At 46.5% G+C, this 21,824-nt stretch overlaps 1 protein-coding gene across 1 annotated transcript in view; it reads right to left on the bottom strand.

The window, feature by feature from the left end:
• DIS3L2 (DIS3 like 3'-5' exoribonuclease 2) overlaps window positions 1-21,824 on the bottom strand; it is a 389,257-nt gene that overhangs the window by 28,042 nt on the left and 339,391 nt on the right. The window contains exon 14 of the mRNA XM_011980219.1: window positions 8,977-9,056. Within this exon, the coding sequence (XP_011835609.1) occupies window positions 8,977-9,056 (80 nt within the window). The remainder of the gene's footprint in view (window positions 1-8,976; window positions 9,057-21,824) is intronic.

The raw sequence follows: 21,824 nt of genomic DNA, 5'->3' as shown, positions 1-21,824 counted from the left end.
AGCCCTCCTTCCTTCCCAAATTCCTTCACAAGGGCCAGACTTGTGTCGAGGTCTGAAGGTTCCCTCTGCCTTCTGCTGCTCTCTCCCCTTTCATCCTTCACAGGCATCTTCCTCCATGTGTTTCTCGACATCTAATCCCATCTCAGCATCTGCTTCTCTGCAGATCTGAACTGACACAAGTGGGACAGGAGTGGTTCTGAGGAAACAGGCAGAAAGATGGAGTCTGGGGAGTGGCTCGCTCAATACCTAGGGGGCAAAGGGGACGCTCTTCTGAGTGGTGTGTGGGCAGGGACAGGCCCTGTACAAAGTGGTGGCTTAGCTACTCAAAGACTCACCAGCAGTGACCTGGGAAGAAGGTCCTGAGTCACTATGATAATGCCAGCACGGGAAAGCCCTGGGATGCACACTGTCTACCAGGGCTGGTTGCTGTAAGGTGAAGGAAGCCCTGGGTCTGCCCCTGTTCCCTCCCCTCATCCGTCACAGGCCTTGCCCCAACACATCTCTCATACATTAATCCTACTTGGTGTCCACTTGTCAGAGCACCTGAACGAACCCATCACATCCTCCATGATAAACACAAAACAAGAAACAGAGAACCGTAGTGTGGTTTTAGGGTTGGTTCTCTAACTCTATTATGTCTAGAGAGCGTGTTCTGAGACCCCGGGGGATGCCGAGCAGGCCCCCCCATGGGCAGGGGGCATGTTGGCAAGCAGAAAAAACTATGTGCTCGGGCACTGGGGAAGAGAATCCAGGTGTCCTTACAGTGACCTGAGCTACCAGGTGCCCGTGGGCTGGGGAGAAGATGTGCAGCCCAGAACTGCCCTATCCTCTGGAAGGTGCAAGGAGTACTGTCCTTCAAGGCAGGCTCATGAATGCAGCAGACCCTTCAGCAGAGGGCAATCAGTCCCACAGTGTAGCTCTCTCACACGTCTAGAGGCCAGCTAGTCAGTTTAATGACAGGTATTTCAAGGCCCCAAAATGAGTCAGGTAGCTGGGCAGGAAAAATGAAAGGTTTTCTCTTGTTTAGTTTAGCAAACTAACCTGTTCTAAGAGTAAGACTGGAGTAAGGCGGAGGACCCAGCTGTGAGTGTCAAGGAGGCTCTGAGAGGTCCGCAGGGACAGCAGCTGCTGGCCTCACTGCCTGGACAAAGTGAGGCACAACTGCCAGCAAGGCAGAGGAGCAGGCACCCCAAAGCCAGGGCCTGGGCCTGCCAGGGTCTACTACAAGGGCCACTCAGGCAGGTACTCAGGGCAACTGCACCCCCAAAACTATGAGGTCTTTATAACTGACACAACCACACCACACACCACCGAGTGGATGGTGACCTGCCAAGCAGTGTGACTGGCCTAATCCAGAACTCTGATGACAAGTCAGAAGCTGCCCACCTAACCTGGGGTTCACAGGGACTGGAAATCCCAGGATTTCCCAGCCAGCCTTCCCAAGCAGGCCTGCTTAGACAAGGCTGGAATCAGCATCCCTGCAGCTTCCTGGTGTGGAGAAAAAGGTAGGTGTCATGAAGGCACAGCACAGGCTTTAGAATTTGCCACAACTGAGGCAGAAGCCAGGTTCTGCCCTTGACCTCTGTGGCCTTGGCAGGTGAGCCTCTTCAGATTCTTCAGTCTTGGTTTGTTTTTATTTTTTATTCTGTAAAATTGTGAAAATAATAAAACCTCTCAGACTCTCACTGGTTTTATTTCTATTTTTTATTGTGAATATTCTTCTTGAATGGTTTTAGACTAGAAATAACCTGGGTAAGCCCCTTGCCTGATGTCTGCGGGCACTCAGAAGATGGTAGCTCCCATCATGATTATGGTATATGGATCATAAAGTCTAGACATCATGAGCAAGAGTATAGCCTTGCGATCGAATGCAGCTTCCACAAGTTCACCCGACATGTTTAATGCTCTTCATAGCTATCACTGTGCTTCAGTACCCAGCAGAAAATGGTAAGAAACTGATATAAGTGACTGTAATTACCACTACATTTAGAGTTAAGCCACATTTTTACAGCTTCTCTTTTCTCCATGTTAGCTCTTCAGAATTCAGAGCTATCCATGGAGACAGTTTCCCTGATGTCACGTGTAATTTAATCATCGTAATCCTACAGCAAATGAAAAGACAAAGCTGGAAAGAAGTTTGACTTCCCTGTAGCCACGCTCCTCCCTTCCTAAAGGACTAAATCAGGTCCCCCGCCTTCCCTTCATCAAGCATTATTTGCCAGTAGTGGACTAGGCACTGTGGGTACTGAAATGAAAAAGCAAGACCTTGACCTCAAAAGCATCAGCCCAGTGGAGGAAGTCAACAAGTAAACCCACAGCTGAAAGGCACAGTGCTAAGAGCTGACACAGAGCAGACGGGCATGGCACAGGGCCACAGGGAAGGCACACCTGACCCAGCTTTGGTGGTGCCTGTGAGGGGTGTGGAATGTCTTCCCAGAGAAGAAATACCTAGCTGAGAGTGGAAGGAGAAGCAGAGGTTACCTAGATGGGCGGACAGGAGGTTCTGGGAAAGACAGATGTTCTAAGAAGCAGGAAGTGGCATGAGCATACAGGGACAAGTTGTACGCAGGAGCGTGAGGTAATCTGGTACAGACAGCATGTAGGGTGCCAGGGCAGGAAGACAGAATGGGTCTGTATGGCAGGCAGGTGGGGTGGGAACACAGGGCTGCCTTGCTGCTGAGGAGTGCCCACTCCCTTCCACTGGCGAATGGGCCTCTGTTGACAGAATCACCGTTTATTCAGCTCCATGGCCCCAAGGCCTAGAACTATACAGGTATGCAGCAGATACTCTCTATACACTTGCTAAATGAGTGACCATTTTTAAGTTTATTCAGATATCCGGTTCTGACCAGATGGGAGACTGAACTGATGTGGACCTCCTTCCCAACACAAACACAGAGAAATTATAGATAAAATATACCAAAAGAATAATTTAAATATATTATTGAGTATAGAAGAATAATGGGAAAATTCTCAGATGCTTGAAGTGAAAAAAAAAATTAAGTCAGAGCTGTAATTTTTACCATGGCAACTGGGGGCTGGGAGTATCAGACGTTGATACAGTTATAGGAGCTAAGATTTTAATACACGCAGGAGGCAGAAGACCTGGCCATGGAACTGGAACTGAGATCCCCACATAAAGCCAGGATCCTGGGGGCTGTTAGTCTTTGAACAAAGAACCAGGAAGACCTTTCTCACAGAGCAGAGGAATGTCTGTATGTGGCACAGAACAGAGGCATTTCCTATGAGAAATAGACAGGCCAAGCCCACACGGCACGTGGGTGAGGAGTCCAGCTACCCAGGAGGTGAGACTCCTAAGACAAGGAGTTAACATCCAAACTAGCAGGCCTATGAACCTCCCTGGGTCTTGGCAGAACACATGCAAAAGTGATGAGATAACACATCCATAACCCACAGTATGTGGAACTCCCACTAAACACAATCCCTACTTGAGATTCTTTTTTTTTTTTTTTTCTTTTTTTGAGATGGAGTCTTGTTCTGTCACCCAGGCTGGAGTGCAATGGCACCATCTCGGCTCACTGCAACCTCTGCCTCCTGGGCTCAAGTGACTCTCCTGCCTCAGCCTCCCGGGTAGCTGGTCTTACAGGCGTGTGCCATCATGCTCAACTAATTTGCATATTTTTAGTAGATACAGGGTTTCACCATGTTGGCCAGGCTGATCTCGAACTCCTGACTTCAGGTGATCCTTTCGCCTTGGCCTCCCAAAGTGCTGGGATTACAGGCGTGAGCCACCACGTACAGCCTAAGACGATCTTATGATAAAAAACAAATTGCAAGAGAAAATGAACCACAGAAGAGTGAGTCAATAGACACAAGAAATAAGAGAACTGGTACTCTTGGAACTAGAACTAAAAATCTTCAAACAACTGGGAAGAGGCTATAAAATAAATACAATCAAAATAATCAGGGAGATAAAAGAAAGAATAGAAATCATAACAGAAGACTAGGACACAAAAAAATTAATTAATAATAATAGGCTGATTTTCAAAAGCACGAAATGGAACTTCTGAAAATTAAATATAAAAACCAAACATTAGGCCAGGTGTGGTAGCTCACGCCTGTAACCCCAGCACTTTGGGAGGCTGAGTTGGGCAGATCACCTGAGGTCAGGAGTTCGACACCAGCCTGGCCAATGTGGCGAAATCCCGTCTCTACTAAAAATACAAAAAAATTAGCCCCGCGTGGTGGCGCATGCCTGTAATCCCAGCTACTTAGGAGGCTGAGGCAGGAGAATCACTTGAACCCAGGAGGTGTAGGTTGCAGTGGGATGAGTTTGCGACACTGCACTCCAACCTGCGTGACAGAGTGAGACTTCATCTCAAAAAATAAATAAAATAAAATAAAATAAAATAAAAACATTCATATTGGGAAGGGTTATTAAACAGCAGATAGTAAACTGCTACAAGGAGAATAAAGTGACGGACACTTCTGCGGAAGTTTCCTAAAATGCAGCACTAACAGATACGGAAATAGAAAAGACAGGAAAGATGAAATAAGATGGTGGGTTTCTAACAAGTTCCAGAAGGAGAGATTAGAGAGAATCAAAGATAATAGATAAAAATGTCTAAATGAGAACTATATTGAGTACTAAACAATATAAATAAAAGTGAATCCACTCAGACATAATGTAGTAAAACTGCAGAACAAAAAGACAAAAATAAGGCCTAAAAAGCAACCAGAAGGAAAAGACACGCACACTCACTCAGCCTGCAGAGAGGACAGCCCGGAGGCCGACCAGTTAACAGCAGGAAGAACAGCTTGCAAAGCAGCTCTACAGTCCTGGCAGTGAGAAGGAGGGTGGCAGTGGGGATGGAGAGAAAGAAGCCTTCTGACAAAGCTCCTTGTCTGTGAAGGTCACCACCATCCATACAGTAACTACAAAGTCAGAAGCATTCACTTTCCTCATCGTTGTTGCCACAGCACTCGATTCCTACCACTGCCAAAGTGCACATCATCCCTACAGGGTGCTCGAGTGTGCTTTGCTACTTATACAAACCCTGAGGGCATGCACTGGGTCTAACGTATCTTTGCCTCCCCCATGTAACACACTGTACAAAGCAGGGGCTTCATAAATGTGTAACTGAATTCTCACAAATCACTTCTTCACTCTTGAAGGCCTTGTTCCTTGCCCTATATCAAGAGATCTCCAAACTTCAATTTGACAAAAATGACTGTCAATCACTCCTTGATTAACTGGATTCAGTGTTAAAGACAGGTAAAGTTTTCTGCAACAGAGAAAAAAAAGGTGGCCCTTGGGTCCACGGGTGGTGACTGGTGGCGTCTGCCAGGGGGCGTGAGGCCTCACACCTCTTAGATGCAGATTGGAATAGCTTTTGGGAGGCTGACAGAATAATTCAAGGTGGAGAGCTTTCCTAGTTGAACCCAAGGCACAATAGGACAGCTTCTCTCTTTCTTCTAATGACCTCAGAGCTTTAAGAATGTTTACCCGAGAGCTGTGCCCCTAGCCTTAGAGAAGGCAGGGTCCAAGTCCCATCCAAGATGGACAAGTCCTAGGGACTGTTCTGCCTGGACCCCAGATGCAGAGATTAGCCCCTTTATGTGAAAGGAGAACAGGATGACATAGAGCCAACGATCAAAACTATCAGGCACCACCCATGGACCTGAGGGCCACCTTCTTCTCTGTTGCAGAAAACTTGACCTGCTTTTGATACTGAATCCCGTTAATCGAGGGCTGATAAGAGAATCCAGAAACTATAAAAATGGAGAGCCCATTTTCTGGGCCATTCCATTTGAAAGGAAAGACTATTTGGGAGAACCATCCAACAGCCTCAGCACTTATTCAGAACAACTCTTTTTTGCTGATGGATTGAATTTGGCAGACAGAGATGAATGTTAAAATGATTACAAATTGTACTGCAGGGAATACCCAAAAGGGAAAAGCAATCGTTTCAATAATCAGTTGTACCAAACTAATATTCAAGCAAGCTTTTTCATCTGTAGAATTTCCTCTCTCTGCTGGTGTTGTCTTCACGTCACTTGGCCTGAGCCAACATGGAACCCTTGAGGGACTGGGCTGAGTATCTTCATTTTCTAAATGCCACTATTATGCCAATATTTGGATTCAGGCATTGGAGGGAAAATGACCCAAAATGGAAACAGAGGAATACAGACAGGGAAGGGCCTGGGGGAGACGAGAAGTCATAGTCAGGATTTTGGGGTCCCCCGTGCTTCACAACTCATGAGTGAGGAGAAGAGTCTGCCTTTGACAGAGCATCGCACACAACTGAAGGCTGTGAATGGCAGGCACACCAGCCTCTTCCCTCATCAGCACACTGTTAGCAGAAGACTTTCTGAGAAAATGGAAGTCATGAGCTGCTTTTTCTCTTTGGGAAGAAGAGGCAACCAACACTTCCCATGGGCATTCTATAGTGAGATTGGTGATGACACACTTCAACATGACATCACGGCCAGAGAGCCTCATGCAACCCTGCCAGAGACGTATTATTAATCCTACTATTTTGAACAGATGAGGAAACTGGAGGCTCAGGCTGGGCACGGTGGCTCATGACTATAATCCTAGCACTTTGGGGGGCCAAGGCAGGTGGATCACCTAGGTCAGGAGTTCAAGACCAGCCTCGCCAACATGGTGAAACCCCGTCTCTACTAAAAATACAAAAATTAGCTAGGTGTGGTGGCGGGCACCTGTAATACTGGCTATTCAGGAGGCTGAGGCAGGAGAATCACTTGAATCCTGGAGGTGGAGGTTGCAGTAAGCCGAGATCATGCAATTGCACTCCAGGCTGGGCGACAAAAGCAAGACTCCGTCTCAAAAAACAGAAAAAAAAAAAAAAAAAGAAAAGAAAAGAAAAAAGAAACTAGAGACTCAGAGAGGTTAAGAAAGTTGTCTAAGGATTGAGAATGAACCCTAAGACTGACTCTAATACAAGCAAGAGAGAACCAGAGAGAGCAATCACCAAAGCATTTGATCACCATACTTTTCTAGATCATGGCTCGTATCCGATTTCCTACACAAATACTTTCTTTTATAGGTCTTTGGGGGCCAAAACTTATTCATATTTATAAACCCTAAGTTATCTTCTTACATTGCTTGATCTGGTAATATGCTAGCAGCTATGGATAGACCAAGACACAGAGCTAGGCTGGGCATGATGACTCACACCTATAACCTCAGCACTTTGGAAGGCTGAGGGAAGAGGATGGCTTGAGTTTAGGAGTTCAAGACTAGCCTAGGAAACATCATGACACACTGTTTCTATTAAAAAAAAAAAAAAAGGAGCTAGGCTATTTTCTCTTCTCACAGTCAAAGACAATACAAGTTGTTGCCACTGGATATGTGAACAGCTAAGACATAAACTTAAAGGACAGAGAGTTGGTGCCCTTCTCCCATTGAATAAAAACTCTGCAACCTTTTCCCAAAGAGCAGAGAGTCCAGCCAGAATTGTTAAAGGATGTCTGGTCAATCCTTCCTATGATTAATTAGGGGTACACACCAGTTACTATGGCATTCTCCTAAAGATAAATTACAAAGAGTCATCACATCTTGAAGGTAATCCCAGTGGAGATGTGGTAATGAGGGCACCCATTAGCCTCTCTTCCACCCAAAACAGCGCCAGAGGTCTCGAGGAAGGCACCGATTTCTCTTTTGGAAGGTCATAGATGGTTCTACTGGCATGTGCCTATTTGTTTCCTTCTACTGGATGAAATTAAACAGCCTGGATATTTAGACGATGAGACCAGAGTACATTCTCTTTAAATCCAGGTTGGGACTGCTCTTGTCACTGACTGGAGTTTCTAAGTGGCAATATGGGTCAATTGTTTTCCATCTATTCTCTCCCCAGAGTAAACATGATAATGTTGACTCTGCTTCTCACAGCTGTGGCAAGTTACCCTGAGTGAATTACTTTAGTTCCCTAGACCTTAGCTTCTGCAAATATGACAATAATAAAATAACACACCCGGGGTTGTTATGAAGATTAAATGAGATAACAAATGTGAAGTCCCCAGTACTATGCCTAACACACAGGAGGTGCTCAATGGTAGCTGCTGTCATTACCATCATTGTCATCATTGGGGCACATTCCCTGTGCCTCACTCACCACCACTTTCACTGTCTCACAAACAAAAATACACAGTCAAGGAGGCAGTCTGTGGCTGGGTGCAGTGGCTCATACTTGTAATCCCAGCACTTTGGGAGGCCGAGGTGGGAGGATCGCTTGAGCTCAGGAGTTCAAGACCAACCTGGGCAACATAGGGAGACCTGTATCTACTAAAACTTTAGAAAAATTAGCTGGGCATGGTGGCATGCACCTGTAGTCCCAGGTACTCGGGAAACAGAGGTGGGAGGATCACTTGAGCCCAGGAGTTTCGGGCTGCAGTGAGCCATGATTCTATCACTGCACTCTAGCCTGGGTGACAGAGCAAGACCCTGTCCAAAAAAAAAAAATGAGACATTCTATGATGTGGAAAGGAGGTGCTATGAAATTATGCAAGGTGCCACCTTTCCAACAAGGCCACCAATTTAAATCTCTGTAAGTACTCAGAAATCTCCCAACTATTAATATAAAATACACAAGGAAGATAATCACAACAAAACCCATAAACCTAAGCATAGACAGTGACTGAGAACTGCAACAAAGCCAAAGTCACACAGTGAACCAAACAAGCAGGCACATGATTGGAGACCCAGAGTAGAGAGTGTCTGGGGTACATCTGGAGCCTTGAAAGAAGGTCTGCTTCAACATCTACTTCTAACACACCACAACTGCTCCTCTACAAGTGCCCCAAGTTCTATACTTAGGGGCAAAGAGATCTTACAAGAGGAATATTTCTCTGCCCGCTATTTTCCAGTATAGTAGTAAAAGGTGTATTCCCTTCCTGATGACCACTTAGCAATGGAAGCTCAGTGTCAGAAAGCCCACAGGCACCACTGCTGCACACATGTGAAGTGACACTCTTTCCCACTGAGTGGCTTACTTGTTGCTGTCACGGTACTCATAGATATGACATCCTTGAGGCAATCCGGTCTCGTGGTCCAGAGTGAAAGCAAGCTTTAGCTGAACAGAGAGAGAAGAAAAAATAAGTTTTAGGCAGCATGCTCTATTCGCTCCAATAGCTGAAATGAAAAAAATAAAATCAAACAAAGTCACACTCCCTCAAGTCAATGTGTTGTGGAAAACTTGGGCCTGCCCGCTCTGGGAAGAGCCTACACCTTACAAGGACCCCATCCATCAATGACAACTGTCAGCAGGACTCTACTCGTTCATTCAGCATGCAACCAATACATTTATTAAGCACCTACCTTGTGCTAGACATGAGCTAGCTGAGAGGGAAAGAACAGTGACAGCAGACCCTTTTCATGGGTCTCACTGCCTAGCAGAGAAGACTGATGGCAATCAAAGGATCACACCAATGAATGTGTATACATGTGTAGAACTTCAAATTAAAATAGGCTCTCTGAAGCAAGAAAAAATCCCCATGTTTCTATGAAAGTAAAGAGCCTGACCTGGATAGAATGGGTAGAAGGGAAGGCTCCTCTGAATCAGGAGGAGGAGGGAGGGGAGTGCAGAGGGTTCTCCTGGGGAGACAGCACAGTTGAGTGCAGAAGCCCTGGGGTGGGAGCTGCAGGATGGCTGGTGAAGTTGGGCCCTGATAGATCCAGGGACGCGGTGGGTGGCTCTGGGGAGGACCTTCTTGGCCACACTGGAATTTCTGGCCTTTACCTTAACAGCGAAGAAGAGACAAAGAAAGAGTAGACGACGTAATCAGAATTCTATTTCGGCAAGATCCCTCTGGCTACAGTGCAGTCTGCAGACCACAGACCACAGAGTAGAAGCAACATCCTGCAGGAGGCAGCCACTCCAGAGTTAGGGGAGTGGCCAGGGGAGCTGGGATAGAGTAAGAGAAATGGACAATTTGAGGTATATGTTAGAAGCTGAATCAACAGGATATGCTGGTGGATGTGATGTTGGCAGTGGCAAGGAAAGAAAGGAAGAAATCAAGGACAGTTCAAACTTTTGAATCTGAATCACCAGTCAGGTGGCTGATCCACTGCTGAGAGAAAGACTGAATTTGGGGACTGACAGGGAGTCAAAGGTTTGACTTTGGACATGTTAACTTTGAGACACTCATTAGCTTTCTTCAGTTACGGAAAATTAGGAACAGGAACTCTGGGAAGGTCTTGGTTTCTTTCTGGATTCAAGAGGGCAGTGCTCAGGTGAGTGCTGAACTCCCAACAGAGCGCAAGGAGGTGCAGCATGCCCTGCTACAGCCAGCTGGTTATGACAGCTTGAACGTTCCAAATGCAAGCCAGTTACTATGTTTATAAATTCACCGGGTTTTTAAAGCACTAGGGAAATTTTAACTAAAATTAACTGCACATTAGGAGGATACATTATTTTATATATATATATTTTTTAAACTACAAGGCTGCGAACACAGCTAACGATCTGCATCATTATATACTGGATGATTTTTCTCTTCCTTACTGGGAAAGGAACTCATAGGAATGGTTTGTCCTCTGACTGACCCAGATGAAAACACAAAAGCAGAAACAAGCCCTTCTCGACCATCATGAAGCCAGGAACTCAGTTCAAAGGCATGTTTTCCCTACAGAGCACCACTTGAATCTCCCCAGCCCTCTCCTTTGTGAAGTAAAAAATAATTTTAAAAGAATCTGTTAGTTACAACCCTTTTCTCTTCACCTCTCTCTTTGCAGTTGAGGTCCGGTCTATATTCATTCTGTCCCTTTTGAGTCTGCACTGCTTAGAAATTTTCATATCATTTGACTCAGTGATTTAAGTTATAAATTTATAGCTTAGAAAAATTATCAGAAATGTAGGAAGAAAAGTTTTATTCGCAAAACTGTCCCTCCCTCCCAGTGTTATTTATTGGAAAGACTAAAAAGTCCAGCAATAGCAAAAGGCTAAAGAAACTATCCTGTAGTCACATGTGGAATAGCAAGCAGTCGTTACATGGCTTAGGCAGAAATTTTACTAACCCAGGAAAAATACGCTGGACAGACGAGATAAAGCAGGATGTACACTTGATTGTACAGTGTACCATGAAGACTGTGTAAAAAAGGACAAAGACTTCTTAGAAGAAAGACTGAGGCCAGGTGCAGTGGCTCATGCCTCTAATCCTAGCACTTTGGGAGGCCGAGGCGGGTGGATTGCCTGAGCTCAGGAGACCAGCCTGGGCAACATGGTAAAACCCCATCTCTACTTAAACGCAAAAAATTAGCTGGGTGTGGTGGCAAGCACCTGTAGTCCCAGATACTTGGGAGGCTGAGACACAAGAATCATTTGAACCTGGGGGGTGGAGGTTGCAGTGAGCCAAGATTGTACCACTGCACTCCAGCCTGGGTGACATAGTGAGAGTCTGCCTCGGGGGGGAAAAAAAAAGGACTTGGAAGGAACATACTGAAACAGCAACAGTGCCTATCACTAGGTGAGAGGTTCCAGGTGATTACTTTCTTTGCATTTTCCAAATTCTTCATAAGCATACATTGCTATGACAGAAGACTAATCGGTTTTCCTCCTTATTTTATGACTGGTGATTCTTACAGAATTCTAAGTCCTCCTGGGTTTCCTGTGTCTTTTGGTCCCTGTTTTCTGGACAGCTGCTCTTAGCTAAGTGTCTTATGCCTGTCCTACTGGCCACTAGACCCAAGAAGTACAGTATTCAGCTTCTCAACCAGTATCTAAGCATCCTTCTTGCTCCCTCATCATGAAAACTGACACTGGGTCAGAGAGGACTTAGCCACTGAGCTGGCACAGGCACGCAAGGGAGATGAGCTGGCAAGGCAGGCTGCACGTAGCAGTGTGTGGACTTCACTTCGCCAGAAGAGAGAAGCCATGGCAGGTTTCAGGGCAGAAAGACCAGCTATGATGGTCAGGCAGAGAAGGACTGAAGTGAGAGAGGGCGTGGAGAAAGGCCTCAGAGGGGCTGCTGCAGTACCCAAATGAGATGATGAGGATTTAGCTTACGGAGGTGCGGTGGCATAGGAGACAGCTAAGAGACAAGACTTGGAAGTACATACACATCTAACTATGTGGCAGTGATAGCTGGAATCTGCCTCCCAGACTGCACTCAATGCTGTGGTGACCAGCACTTAGTTCTTAGTCATGAAGGAACAATGGGAAATCTAATTGCAGGGGGATTCTCAAAGTCAGGAAACTATGTACACACCAATTCAACAATAAGGCAAGTCAGCAGAGGTGGTGATGGGGTTGGGGAGAGAGAGGACTGGAACAGAAGAGCAGTCATGTTTACTAAATGGAGGACTCACATTTATTGAATGCCTACTGTATTAGTCTGTTCTCACACTGCTAATAAATACATACCTGAGACTGGGTAATTTATAAAGGAGAGGTTTAATGGACTCACAGTTCCGCATGGCTGGGGAGGCCTCACAATCATGGTGGAAGGCAAAGGAGAAGCAAAGGCAAGTCTTACGTGGCGAGAGGCAAGAGGTCTTGTGCAGGGAAACTCCCATTTATAAAACCATCAGATCTTGTGAGACTTATTCACTATCACGAGAACAGCACAGGAAAAGCCCACCCCCATGATTGAATTACTTCCCACTGGGTCCCTCCCACAACATGTGGGGATTACTAAAATTCAAGGTGAGATTTGGGTGGGGACACAGAGCCAAACCATATCACCTACCAAGTAAAGGCTTTCCTTTATCCTGACAACAACCACTTAAATTAGGTATTGCTACTTCCTTTAAACAAATGAGGAACTTGAGGCTGAGAAAGGTTAAGTAGTTTGTGCAAACTACAATTAGAACTGGAATTTTAACCAAAATCCACGCTCCTTTCACCTCACCAGCATTACAGGACTTGGTGATGGTCTGGAGATAAAGTCAGTGAGAGACAGAAGCGTCAACAATAGTGTTCAGGATTGTCTGGCTCAGGCTGCAGGGCAGATGCTATTGCTACTCACCCTGACAAGGAAGAACAACAGGTTTGGGAGGAGAGTTTGAGTTCAGTTTGAGACTGCTGATTCTAATATACCTGAGAGGCATCTAGTGGAGATGGCCAGTAGGCTGCTGAATATACAGTTCTGAAGTTTACAAGCAAGATTGTAACCTGGAGGGATAAGAGGGCCCTGGACAGAATCCTGAGAAACACCTGCATTTAAGAGCTGGACAACAGAAACTAGGGAGTGGCTATGGAGTTCTGAGTTCTGACATTATAGAAGCCAAGGGGAGAACATGCCTCAAGGAAGGCGTAGTCAGCAGCATTAAATCCTTCTAAGAGGTCAAGTAACAGAGAATGTTCCCAAACAAGGAATCCTTTGGCTCTATCAGAAAAGACTCTTGCAGGGAGTGCTGGGAGCAGAGATGGGGGTGACAGGTTGAAAAACGAGTAGAAAGCCAGGAAATGGCGATCATGAGTGAATACAACTCTTTTAGCAAATTAGACAGTGCTAGGGAAGAGGCAAGATTCATGAAATGGAATGGGAAAGGATGAGAGGATGTGGGAGTATACTGAAGGTGTTTGAAGGGAGTATATTTAAAGATGACAGACTTGTTTCAATGCTGACAGGAAGAAGGCACTATGGATGGTGGGGTAGAAGACATTAAGAGAGACAGCAAGAAATGCAGATTCCAAGTCTCTGAGATGACAAGGGATTGGATCCAACACAAAAGTGGAACCCCTTTCTCAGCCACAGGAGGAACGAAGATGGGCAGGGATAACAGTGAGATCTGTGGATTGGGCAGGGGGGATTTAGAAAGTCCTAGTGTGATTTTTTGGGTTCTTTCCTGAAATTTAGGAGACAAATTATATGCAAAGAATGGGGAGTGTTATGGGGGAAGGAGTTTGAAGAAAGTGATGAAGGTTTGAAATTGCTCCTTTGGAGAATAGGAAAAACAGTTGACCTGGGCAGAGCATAAGGATTGCCAGGGAGTATTCGGATCCCCCTGAGGCCACAGGATCTGAAGTTACTGTGTAGTAAGCATCTGTCCCACTGTTAACTTTTTTCTAGCAACCTAGACATTAGCGAGAAGAAAGTTAGGTTGGTCCAAGCTGACTATCTGCCAGGAAGGTTTGAGGAAAGAATAAGGGGGTAAGGGAGTGGAGATACAATACAGCAGCATATGGACCAGGAGACCTACAGGGGAACAGGGAGGAAATAAATGGGGAGGAGGCTGACGGGAAGAAAACAGAAGTGGCTGGGTGACCGATGTCTGGAATGGAGCTAGTATTTATTAAGCACATCCTCTGTCCTAAGCATCTCTCATGCTGATCTTATTTAATCCTCGCAACAGCCCTGCAAGGCTGGTTCCTACCTCTATGTTACAGGAGAGTGTATTAGGTATTTGGCCCAAATTACCAAGTAAGTGGCAGAGCTGAAGTGTGGTCCATGTTGCTAATCTCTGGGTGTAGTGTCTGAGGGGTCAAGGAAAGGAGTGTGGGGGTCACTGGGTAAGGGAGTTGAAGGGGCCGAGGCCATGGTCAGAGAGCAGGCTGTGTATCTGACCTTGGAGATGGCTGGTCAAAAACAAGATCCAAAAAGAAGTCAAGGAATGGAGAGCCAAGGGTCTGGGTAGGGATGAGGGTGGGAGATCTGTCATGAGGACTGAAATTCACCCAGGATGATGGTATGCTGTTTCCACAAAGTATGTCCCTACTGGTGTGTAGGTGCTTACCATGTGCAAGGTTCAATACATGAATGAATGGGTCCCTCTGGTTCCTGCAGCAGACACGGATGCATATCTAGCAGGCATTTCCTCCTTGCTAAGGATGCCCTACTTTCACTCAGTTATTGACTCCCCTGTCCTGCTTCCCAGTTTAGGGGGTTCAAGGGAAGCAGACCCAACCTCTAGCTATAGGGCTGGACCTGACAGCTCTGAGATAAGAAACCTAAGCCAATCAGGGTATGGCATTTCCTGGCCCTAGAAACTGGTTCAGGAATGGATGTGTGACCCAACCAAGGCCGATGAGGTACGAGGGGATGCTTGTTGAGTGCTTCTGGGTACATGGGCCAGAACTGCTGCAACCAGCTTGTCACCAGCCTGAGAAGGAAGCCAAGTCATGGAGGACACAGACTCCAAAGTGACAACGTGGGCAGCCAGCGCCTTGGTGGAGGCAGGCCTGGTCCCTGCCACCTTCGGGCCCTCTACTGCCCTTGTGTAATTTGTGCTTATGCTTCTCCTAAGGACACTGACACACAATGTGTCTTCCCACTCCCTTGGCTCTGTTCTCCTAATTCGCTTTCTAGAACACAGCTGTTATCTTCCTGAAACATAAGCCTGGTAACACTTCCCTCTTTAGTACCTTTGATGGCTTCCTGCTATTGGAGATATAAAAGTGAATTAAACACAGAGCAGGGTCTCTGGAGGTTGGTTGTTCATATGAACAAATATGGACAGCAACAGAGCAATGGAAAGAGGTAGGCCTGTGCTCGGGAGGGTGTGCCAGCCAGGGAGGCACTCAGGGCAGACAGCAGGAGTCTTACAGGACAGGGAAGGTCCGCTCTCCCGCTCCTGCAGAGCTCCGTGCACTCCCGCTACGCAGTCCACTTCCCTGAGGGGTTCAGAGCAGGCCAGGCTCTCTCAGGCCTCTGCGCCCTTCCTCATGCTCCACCTGCTTCCAGGGGAGCCCTTCCTGCCTGTCCCTCCTCTGTCCAAGTGGCCCTGATCTTTTGTTTTCCCCTTCGCTGGGATGCTGGAGGCATTTTCCCCAGAGAGTCCGAGGGTGGCTTCACCAGGTCTCCTGGGCACTCGGTGTCCTTATCACTGTCACAGCAGGTGTCCAGTGTCATCCCTTCAAAAGAATTTCTCCTTTCTCTTCAGGAAATAAATTCAGCCTCACATCTGCCTCCTGCTCAGTAAATGACAAGCTGTGGCTCAGACACTCAGTGTTCAGGTGTTGCCATCTTGTCAGCACCCTGAAGAGGCACGAGCTCCTTCCCTCAGCAATGCTCACTAGATGCTTCCTACCTCTCAGGCACGGCAAGGAACCAGGCAGCAGCAGCGCTGTGGCCCTAATCACCACCTGCAGGGACCCACCCACAGAGCAGCTCACCTTGGGAAGTCAGCCTGCAAGAATGGCAGCCACTCAGACTTCACAAGGTCTTTCTCTCTCCAGAGGCAGCGTCACGTCAAGCAGGAGAGCTCACCACTACCCAATCCTTTCCCCCGGAACAGGCTTCTCTGGGTGGACAGTTTCCAACGGCACAATGGTCCTGGTATTGAGTGAAGAGGGAAGGAAGGGAAGGACCCAAGAGGCAGTAACAAGGCTGCTCTGTCAGCTTCCACCAGCAGAGGGCGGAAGCCTTCAAATGGGTTCAGTTAGAGGCAAGGCTCTCATCCCAACAAGGAAAGGTCAGTCTCCTCATAGGGCAGAAAATGGAAGAGCCTTCTCCTTCCAGGGGCTCAGGCTGAGGTCACACAGGAGGGCAGGCTCCAGGCAGCCAGAGCATGAGACTACCACTGGGACCCCTTTGGACCTAGGCCTCCTGCTCTAGGGTGGGGCTCCCGGGAAACTGGTCCCAGAGAATCGTGTGGGTGGGCTCTAGGAGCCTGGATGAGTTGAAGGGACTAGGACCCTTGGGAGAGGAGAATCTTCCCCAGAATCTGTGGAAATATGGGATGCAGGCCCCGCTGGGGTTGTTGGGCCTTTGAGAGGCCCTCCTTTAGCCCCTCTGACCTCTCTGGGTGGGATGACAATGGAGACAGCAAGGCCATCCTCCCAGCAGGTGGTAACAGGTGGGTAACAAGAATGAGTGACTAAGGACTATGTACAGCTTCCTCAGGCTGCTCAGATTATTGCTGCTTGGGGATGGCACTTCAGGGAGAACTTAGGGGCAGAAAGAATGTGCTAGGTAAGCAGGAGAAGGGGTGTCCACTGAGTCTTTTAATGTAGCTACTAAAAGACATGTGACCTTACTTTGGATCCCAGCCTGGTGAGGACAGTGGGCCAGGCTACATTGATAAGAATAACCAGAAGAGTGACGGGACAAGACAGGAAAGTGTGGCTAGGCAAGCATGCCAGGGGTCCCTCCGGGCTACTGAACAGGTAGATCTTCAGCTGGCCCAGGCACACGGGCAGCTTTGTCAAACAGCCACACTTGGAGAACGTCATCAAAGGGCCACTAGGCACTCATCAGTTAGGGAAGATACCACATTAGAGGTTTTGAGGCTTTGGAAAACTCCTGGCCTGACCTTGGAAGGGCAAAAAATGAGTTTAAAAGTTTAGGAATTCCCCGTTTTGTTCACAATACCTCCAAGATGACCTCTCACGGGCAACCAGGTCTCTCTCTGCCCATCTCCTGGAAGGTACTTACAGTCCCAGCAGGACACAGCCATTCAGCTTCCTCTGCAGGCTACTCCATGAATGAGCAGGGGAACCTAGGATGCTAGCTCAGAGCTCCCCTCACAGGGGTGTAATGAGGGAGGTCACTGGTAAGAGTACAGTGTGAGTTATTTGGCCAGGACTGCTCCAGTTCAAACCAACATGGGTTCTCCAGGAGGCCTGTGAATTTGCTTCAATCTGCTAGTTATTAGGACTAAGGTTCAAACATAGGTCAAGGCTGGCCTGGGAAGCCTCCAGCCTCTCCATGGTTGACTCTTCCCCTCATAGTCCACTGGGTTTTGCAGGGTGTCCAACTCTTCCTTAAGCTGAAAGTGGTAAATCCTAGCACAGTTCAAACATTTCAGCTATGCCATTTATGGCAAACTTTTTAAAAGATCAAAGTTACTTCTACCTGCAGCCTTGGTTTTTAATAGAAAAATCTGATTAGAAGAAAATCTCCACATTCTGAGATGATCTTGAGTTTTTCTTCTTTAGTGTTCACTGTTTGGTTTGGATTTCCTAAGTATCAATTCGTTTTTCCATCTCCTTTTTGCTTTCTTTTATAAGACAAAGATGCTGTGGACTTTGCTTTAACTTGGTTAACAACGATTCTATGGCAATGTATTAAATTTCTTTCTCCTAAGTCCACTGAAGTCTTTTTGGACTTGGAGAGAGCTTTTTAAGAAAGAACTTGCTCATTCAGCAGGATTTTCCTCCCCACCCCAAGCTCTGGTTCTGACCTGGAAAAAATAAGAGTGAGAAAGAGCAAGAGAATCCTGCAGTCCTGACGCTCAACTTCACAAACCACAAAAAAGAACCTTGCTCCAGTAACGTAATCATGGAGATTTCTGGCACCTTGGTCTTTCAAGAAAAATACATCCTTCTGCTGGCACAGGGACCCATCAAACTAAACCCTGTTCAGCATGGAGTTCCCGATTCATTAGTGTTGGAAAGTCTATAGTGAGGCTGGCTGCTCCCATTGGATGACGCCTCCCTGCAGCGCCGTCTGTAAACCCCACAGCTGTGTTTTCACTTAAAGCCACTTCTCCTGACTGCGCTGCACCTTATTCCAGAGGCTTGTTCTGTTCTCATTAAGGTTAAAAATGACAGGACAAGGATTCTTCAATGCTGAGGTTTTACTTTCTGAGAAGAAAAAAAGTCTGTCTCTGGAGCTATGGTCAACCCACAGGGAGGGCTGCTCTGTAGGAAGGAGCCAGTCCCAAGAGAAAAGGGCCTGGTGGTAGCAGTCATGCCCCCAGGTCAAGCTACCTCCTCTTCTGAAGGTGACTCCATTGCTCACCAGCTCGTCTATGGCAGGAGAGTTCTGCTCACCACTGTCCCACACGACCTGTATTACTGGGTGAGCCCAGCAGGGAAGAGCTCATCCCTGATCCCAGGGTCTCTTTTAGCAGAACAGGAGCACCTTTACTTCAGCAGCTTCCCAATCAGGACTTGCCCAGTTACTGGGCCATGTTCTTGCCTCTCACATGCCTGAGCAATATTCAACAGTGAATACACAGCATGATAAGCAAGTCTGCGTGTGTCACATGCAGCCAGCTGGAGAGAGAGTGCAGTCAATCTCCTCATCCTAATCAAAGTTGGAGCATTTTTGAGGATTTTAATGGCCAAAGAAGGTGACTGTGTTGGAACATCACCATATCAAACCATTTTTGCTCAGAGCTCAGGGGCTTCAGGCCAACTACTGTTGAAGTAATGGAGTTACCCAAAGCTGCTTCCACAGGAAAGTGTCAGTGCTGACTGCAGGAACTGCCTATCACCCCTTCCAATGCACAGAGATGGTTGTACATCTGAGAAGGATGCTATCTAGATTTCCTTGCATATAGAATATACTAATTCTGTTACCTATCTATCTGCTTTCTAAAACTTGTGGTCCCGCCCTCAGCAGTGGTCCTACCCAAGCTGCAGGCCTTGTGGAAGCCTCCCACTTTACAGTGACTGCTACACAGCCTCGATCAAACACTCAGCAAAGAGAAGGGAACAGAAGTAGCCCAAGTGACAGGCTCTCCACTCACTCAGAGATGTTCTACACTTTATCTTGGCATCAGATTAGGCTAGAAAGTTATGTGTGTAGATCATATGAGCTTGGCTCTCTAGCACCTGCCTTCCTCAAGGGTGGGTTAATATATCCCTTCACCAGATTTTGTCTTAAGAAATAGCCTTATAAAATCTCTTTCCGGGCCAGGTGCAGTGGCTTATGCTTATAATCCCAGCATTTTGGGAGGCCAAGGCAGGTGGATCACCTGAGGTCAGGACTTCAAGACCAGCCTGGCCAACATGGTGAAACCTCATCTCTACTAAAAATACAAAAATTAGCCAGGCGTGGTGGTGGGTGCTTGTAATCTCAGCTACTTCGGAGGCTGAGGCAGGAGAATCGCTTGAACCCAGGAGGCAGAGGTTGCAGTGAGCCAAGATCACACCACTGCGATCTTAGGCATGAGAGAGGCAAGAACACGGCCCAGTAACTAGACAAGGCCTGGGAAATAGTCTCAAAAAAAAAAAAAAAAAAAATCTCTTTCCTCATTTGCCCAAAACGCAAACGCTTTCCACTGTTGTAACACTGAATATTTCCAATATCAAGCCTCATGTGAGAAGCTGCTTTTAGGTGCTAGGAAAAATAATTCTCAATGTTCAATGGAGTTTGTTATAAGAGATAACCTTATAAACTCTCCCTCCCCCACCCCACCAAGCAGGATGACTGCATCTGTGATACCGAAATCAGAAAACATGAAGCCCAGTCACAGGAGCTGTGCCCACCCCTAGAGATGTCACATTCTTTCTGACGCTCCTCTCCTTCATTCTGATTTTCTGTCTTTCTATTATTTAAATGCAGCTCACTGTTCATTTCCTTTATTGTAAGCCCTCTCAAAATCTTTTTGGAAACAGATGAGGGTATATATAAACAAAGCAAAATTCTTCAAAATATAAGCCAAACATACATAAAAATAGGAGATCCAGGCAAGTTTGAACACAAACTGATGAAACAATGACCATAATGGTAGGCATCCAGTGCATGGAAAAAAAGAAAACGGGACATTCCCATACAATACTCAGAGCCAGTGATCAAGCTGGCTGTATTCTTGAAAAAACAGTAGAGAACAGAATGATCTTCCAGGGAATTGGCCTCAGTTTCCAGGGACTTGAGGAGTTGGGGAGTTATATAACCCCAAGCGGGAAGCCAGCAGCTCTGACCTTGTCTCTGTTCTCTCCCAGATTCTGGGGTTGGTGGTAGGGTTCTGATGGTCCTAGACTTTCTACCTGTGAAATAGAGCTGAGTTCCTCTATGGTTGTCCTCATGGTGTGTTTTACAGGTCAATGTGAGATACTTTCTAGGTTTGCTGGAAGAAAGCACTCATGATAAACCCCTGCTATATCGGTTAGAAGAGAAGCTCTATGATTTCAGAAGAACCAGTGCTCACATCTTCAGATGTTTTAATGAGAACCAAGTGGCAATGAAGAGTTCTCCTGCATAAGGCTATCTTACGTAGCTAAGAGCTCCCATCAAAGTTTATGACTTGCTTCTACGCTAATTCTGCTTCCTTCCTCCCAGACAAGGCCAAATATCTGGATAACATATTCCAGAACTACACTGCCATCTCAGGTCCCTTCTGGACCTGGGGCAGCCAATCTAACTCCTTCCCCAACTGCCTGCTTCCCTGCTCCTACACCCTGGCTTCTACCTGCAACAAGGGGGCTTAGCAGCACCTCCTGGTAGAAGAATTACTTTTCACTACCATCCAGCCACAAAATGGTCATTGATCTGACATCCCTAAGGTTGCTCAGAACAAACTGGAAGGGACACCTATAGGGCTCATACCTGGGGTTACCTGAAGTTCCTATTCTAAGATAATTAGTTATGTCTTAGATAGTCTGTTTCTTTACAGAATGACATATCAATCTAAGAGATGTTGTTCTAACTGTGGTAACGCCAAGGAAAACATGGGTACTGTGAAGTTTAAAGAGGGTACAGACAAAAGTTTACAGTTAACATGAAATACAAAGACCAAATGGAGGGTATCTGGAAAGGCCAGGATCCATTAAGAAGGAAAATGGGGCTAGGTGAGGTGGCTTAATGTTTGTAATTCCAGCACTTTGGGAGTCTGAGGTGGAAGGATTGCCAGAGGCTATGAGTTTGAGAGAAGCCTGGGCAATATAGCGAGACCTCTGTCTCTACAAAACATTTAAAAATTAGCACAGGCGTGCACCTGTGGTCCCAGGTACTCAGGAGGCTGAGGTGGGAGGGTCACTTAAGCCCAGAAATTTGAGGCTGCAGTGAGCTATGATCATGCCATTGCACTCTAGCCTGGCAAGAGTGAGGCCCTGCCTCTATGTAATAAAATGAAAAAAAAAAAAAAAGAAAACTCAGTGAATGACTATGTTATCATTACAGTCAGCATTCATTGAATAGCTTTGGTAATAAAAAACTCCTTGGATAATCTCACACAGTTGAATATCATTTAAGAAACTAGACATAATGTTAAATGTTAAAAAAATAAGTTT

The sequence above is a fragment of the Mandrillus leucophaeus genome, unplaced genomic scaffold, assembly GCF_000951045.1.
Source record: "Mandrillus leucophaeus isolate KB7577 unplaced genomic scaffold, Mleu.le_1.0 Scaffold21, whole genome shotgun sequence".
NCBI classification, from domain to species: domain Eukaryota; kingdom Metazoa; phylum Chordata; class Mammalia; order Primates; family Cercopithecidae; genus Mandrillus; species Mandrillus leucophaeus.
Note: the sequence above shows the minus strand (reverse complement) of the source record. Positions and strands in the feature narration are given on the sequence as shown.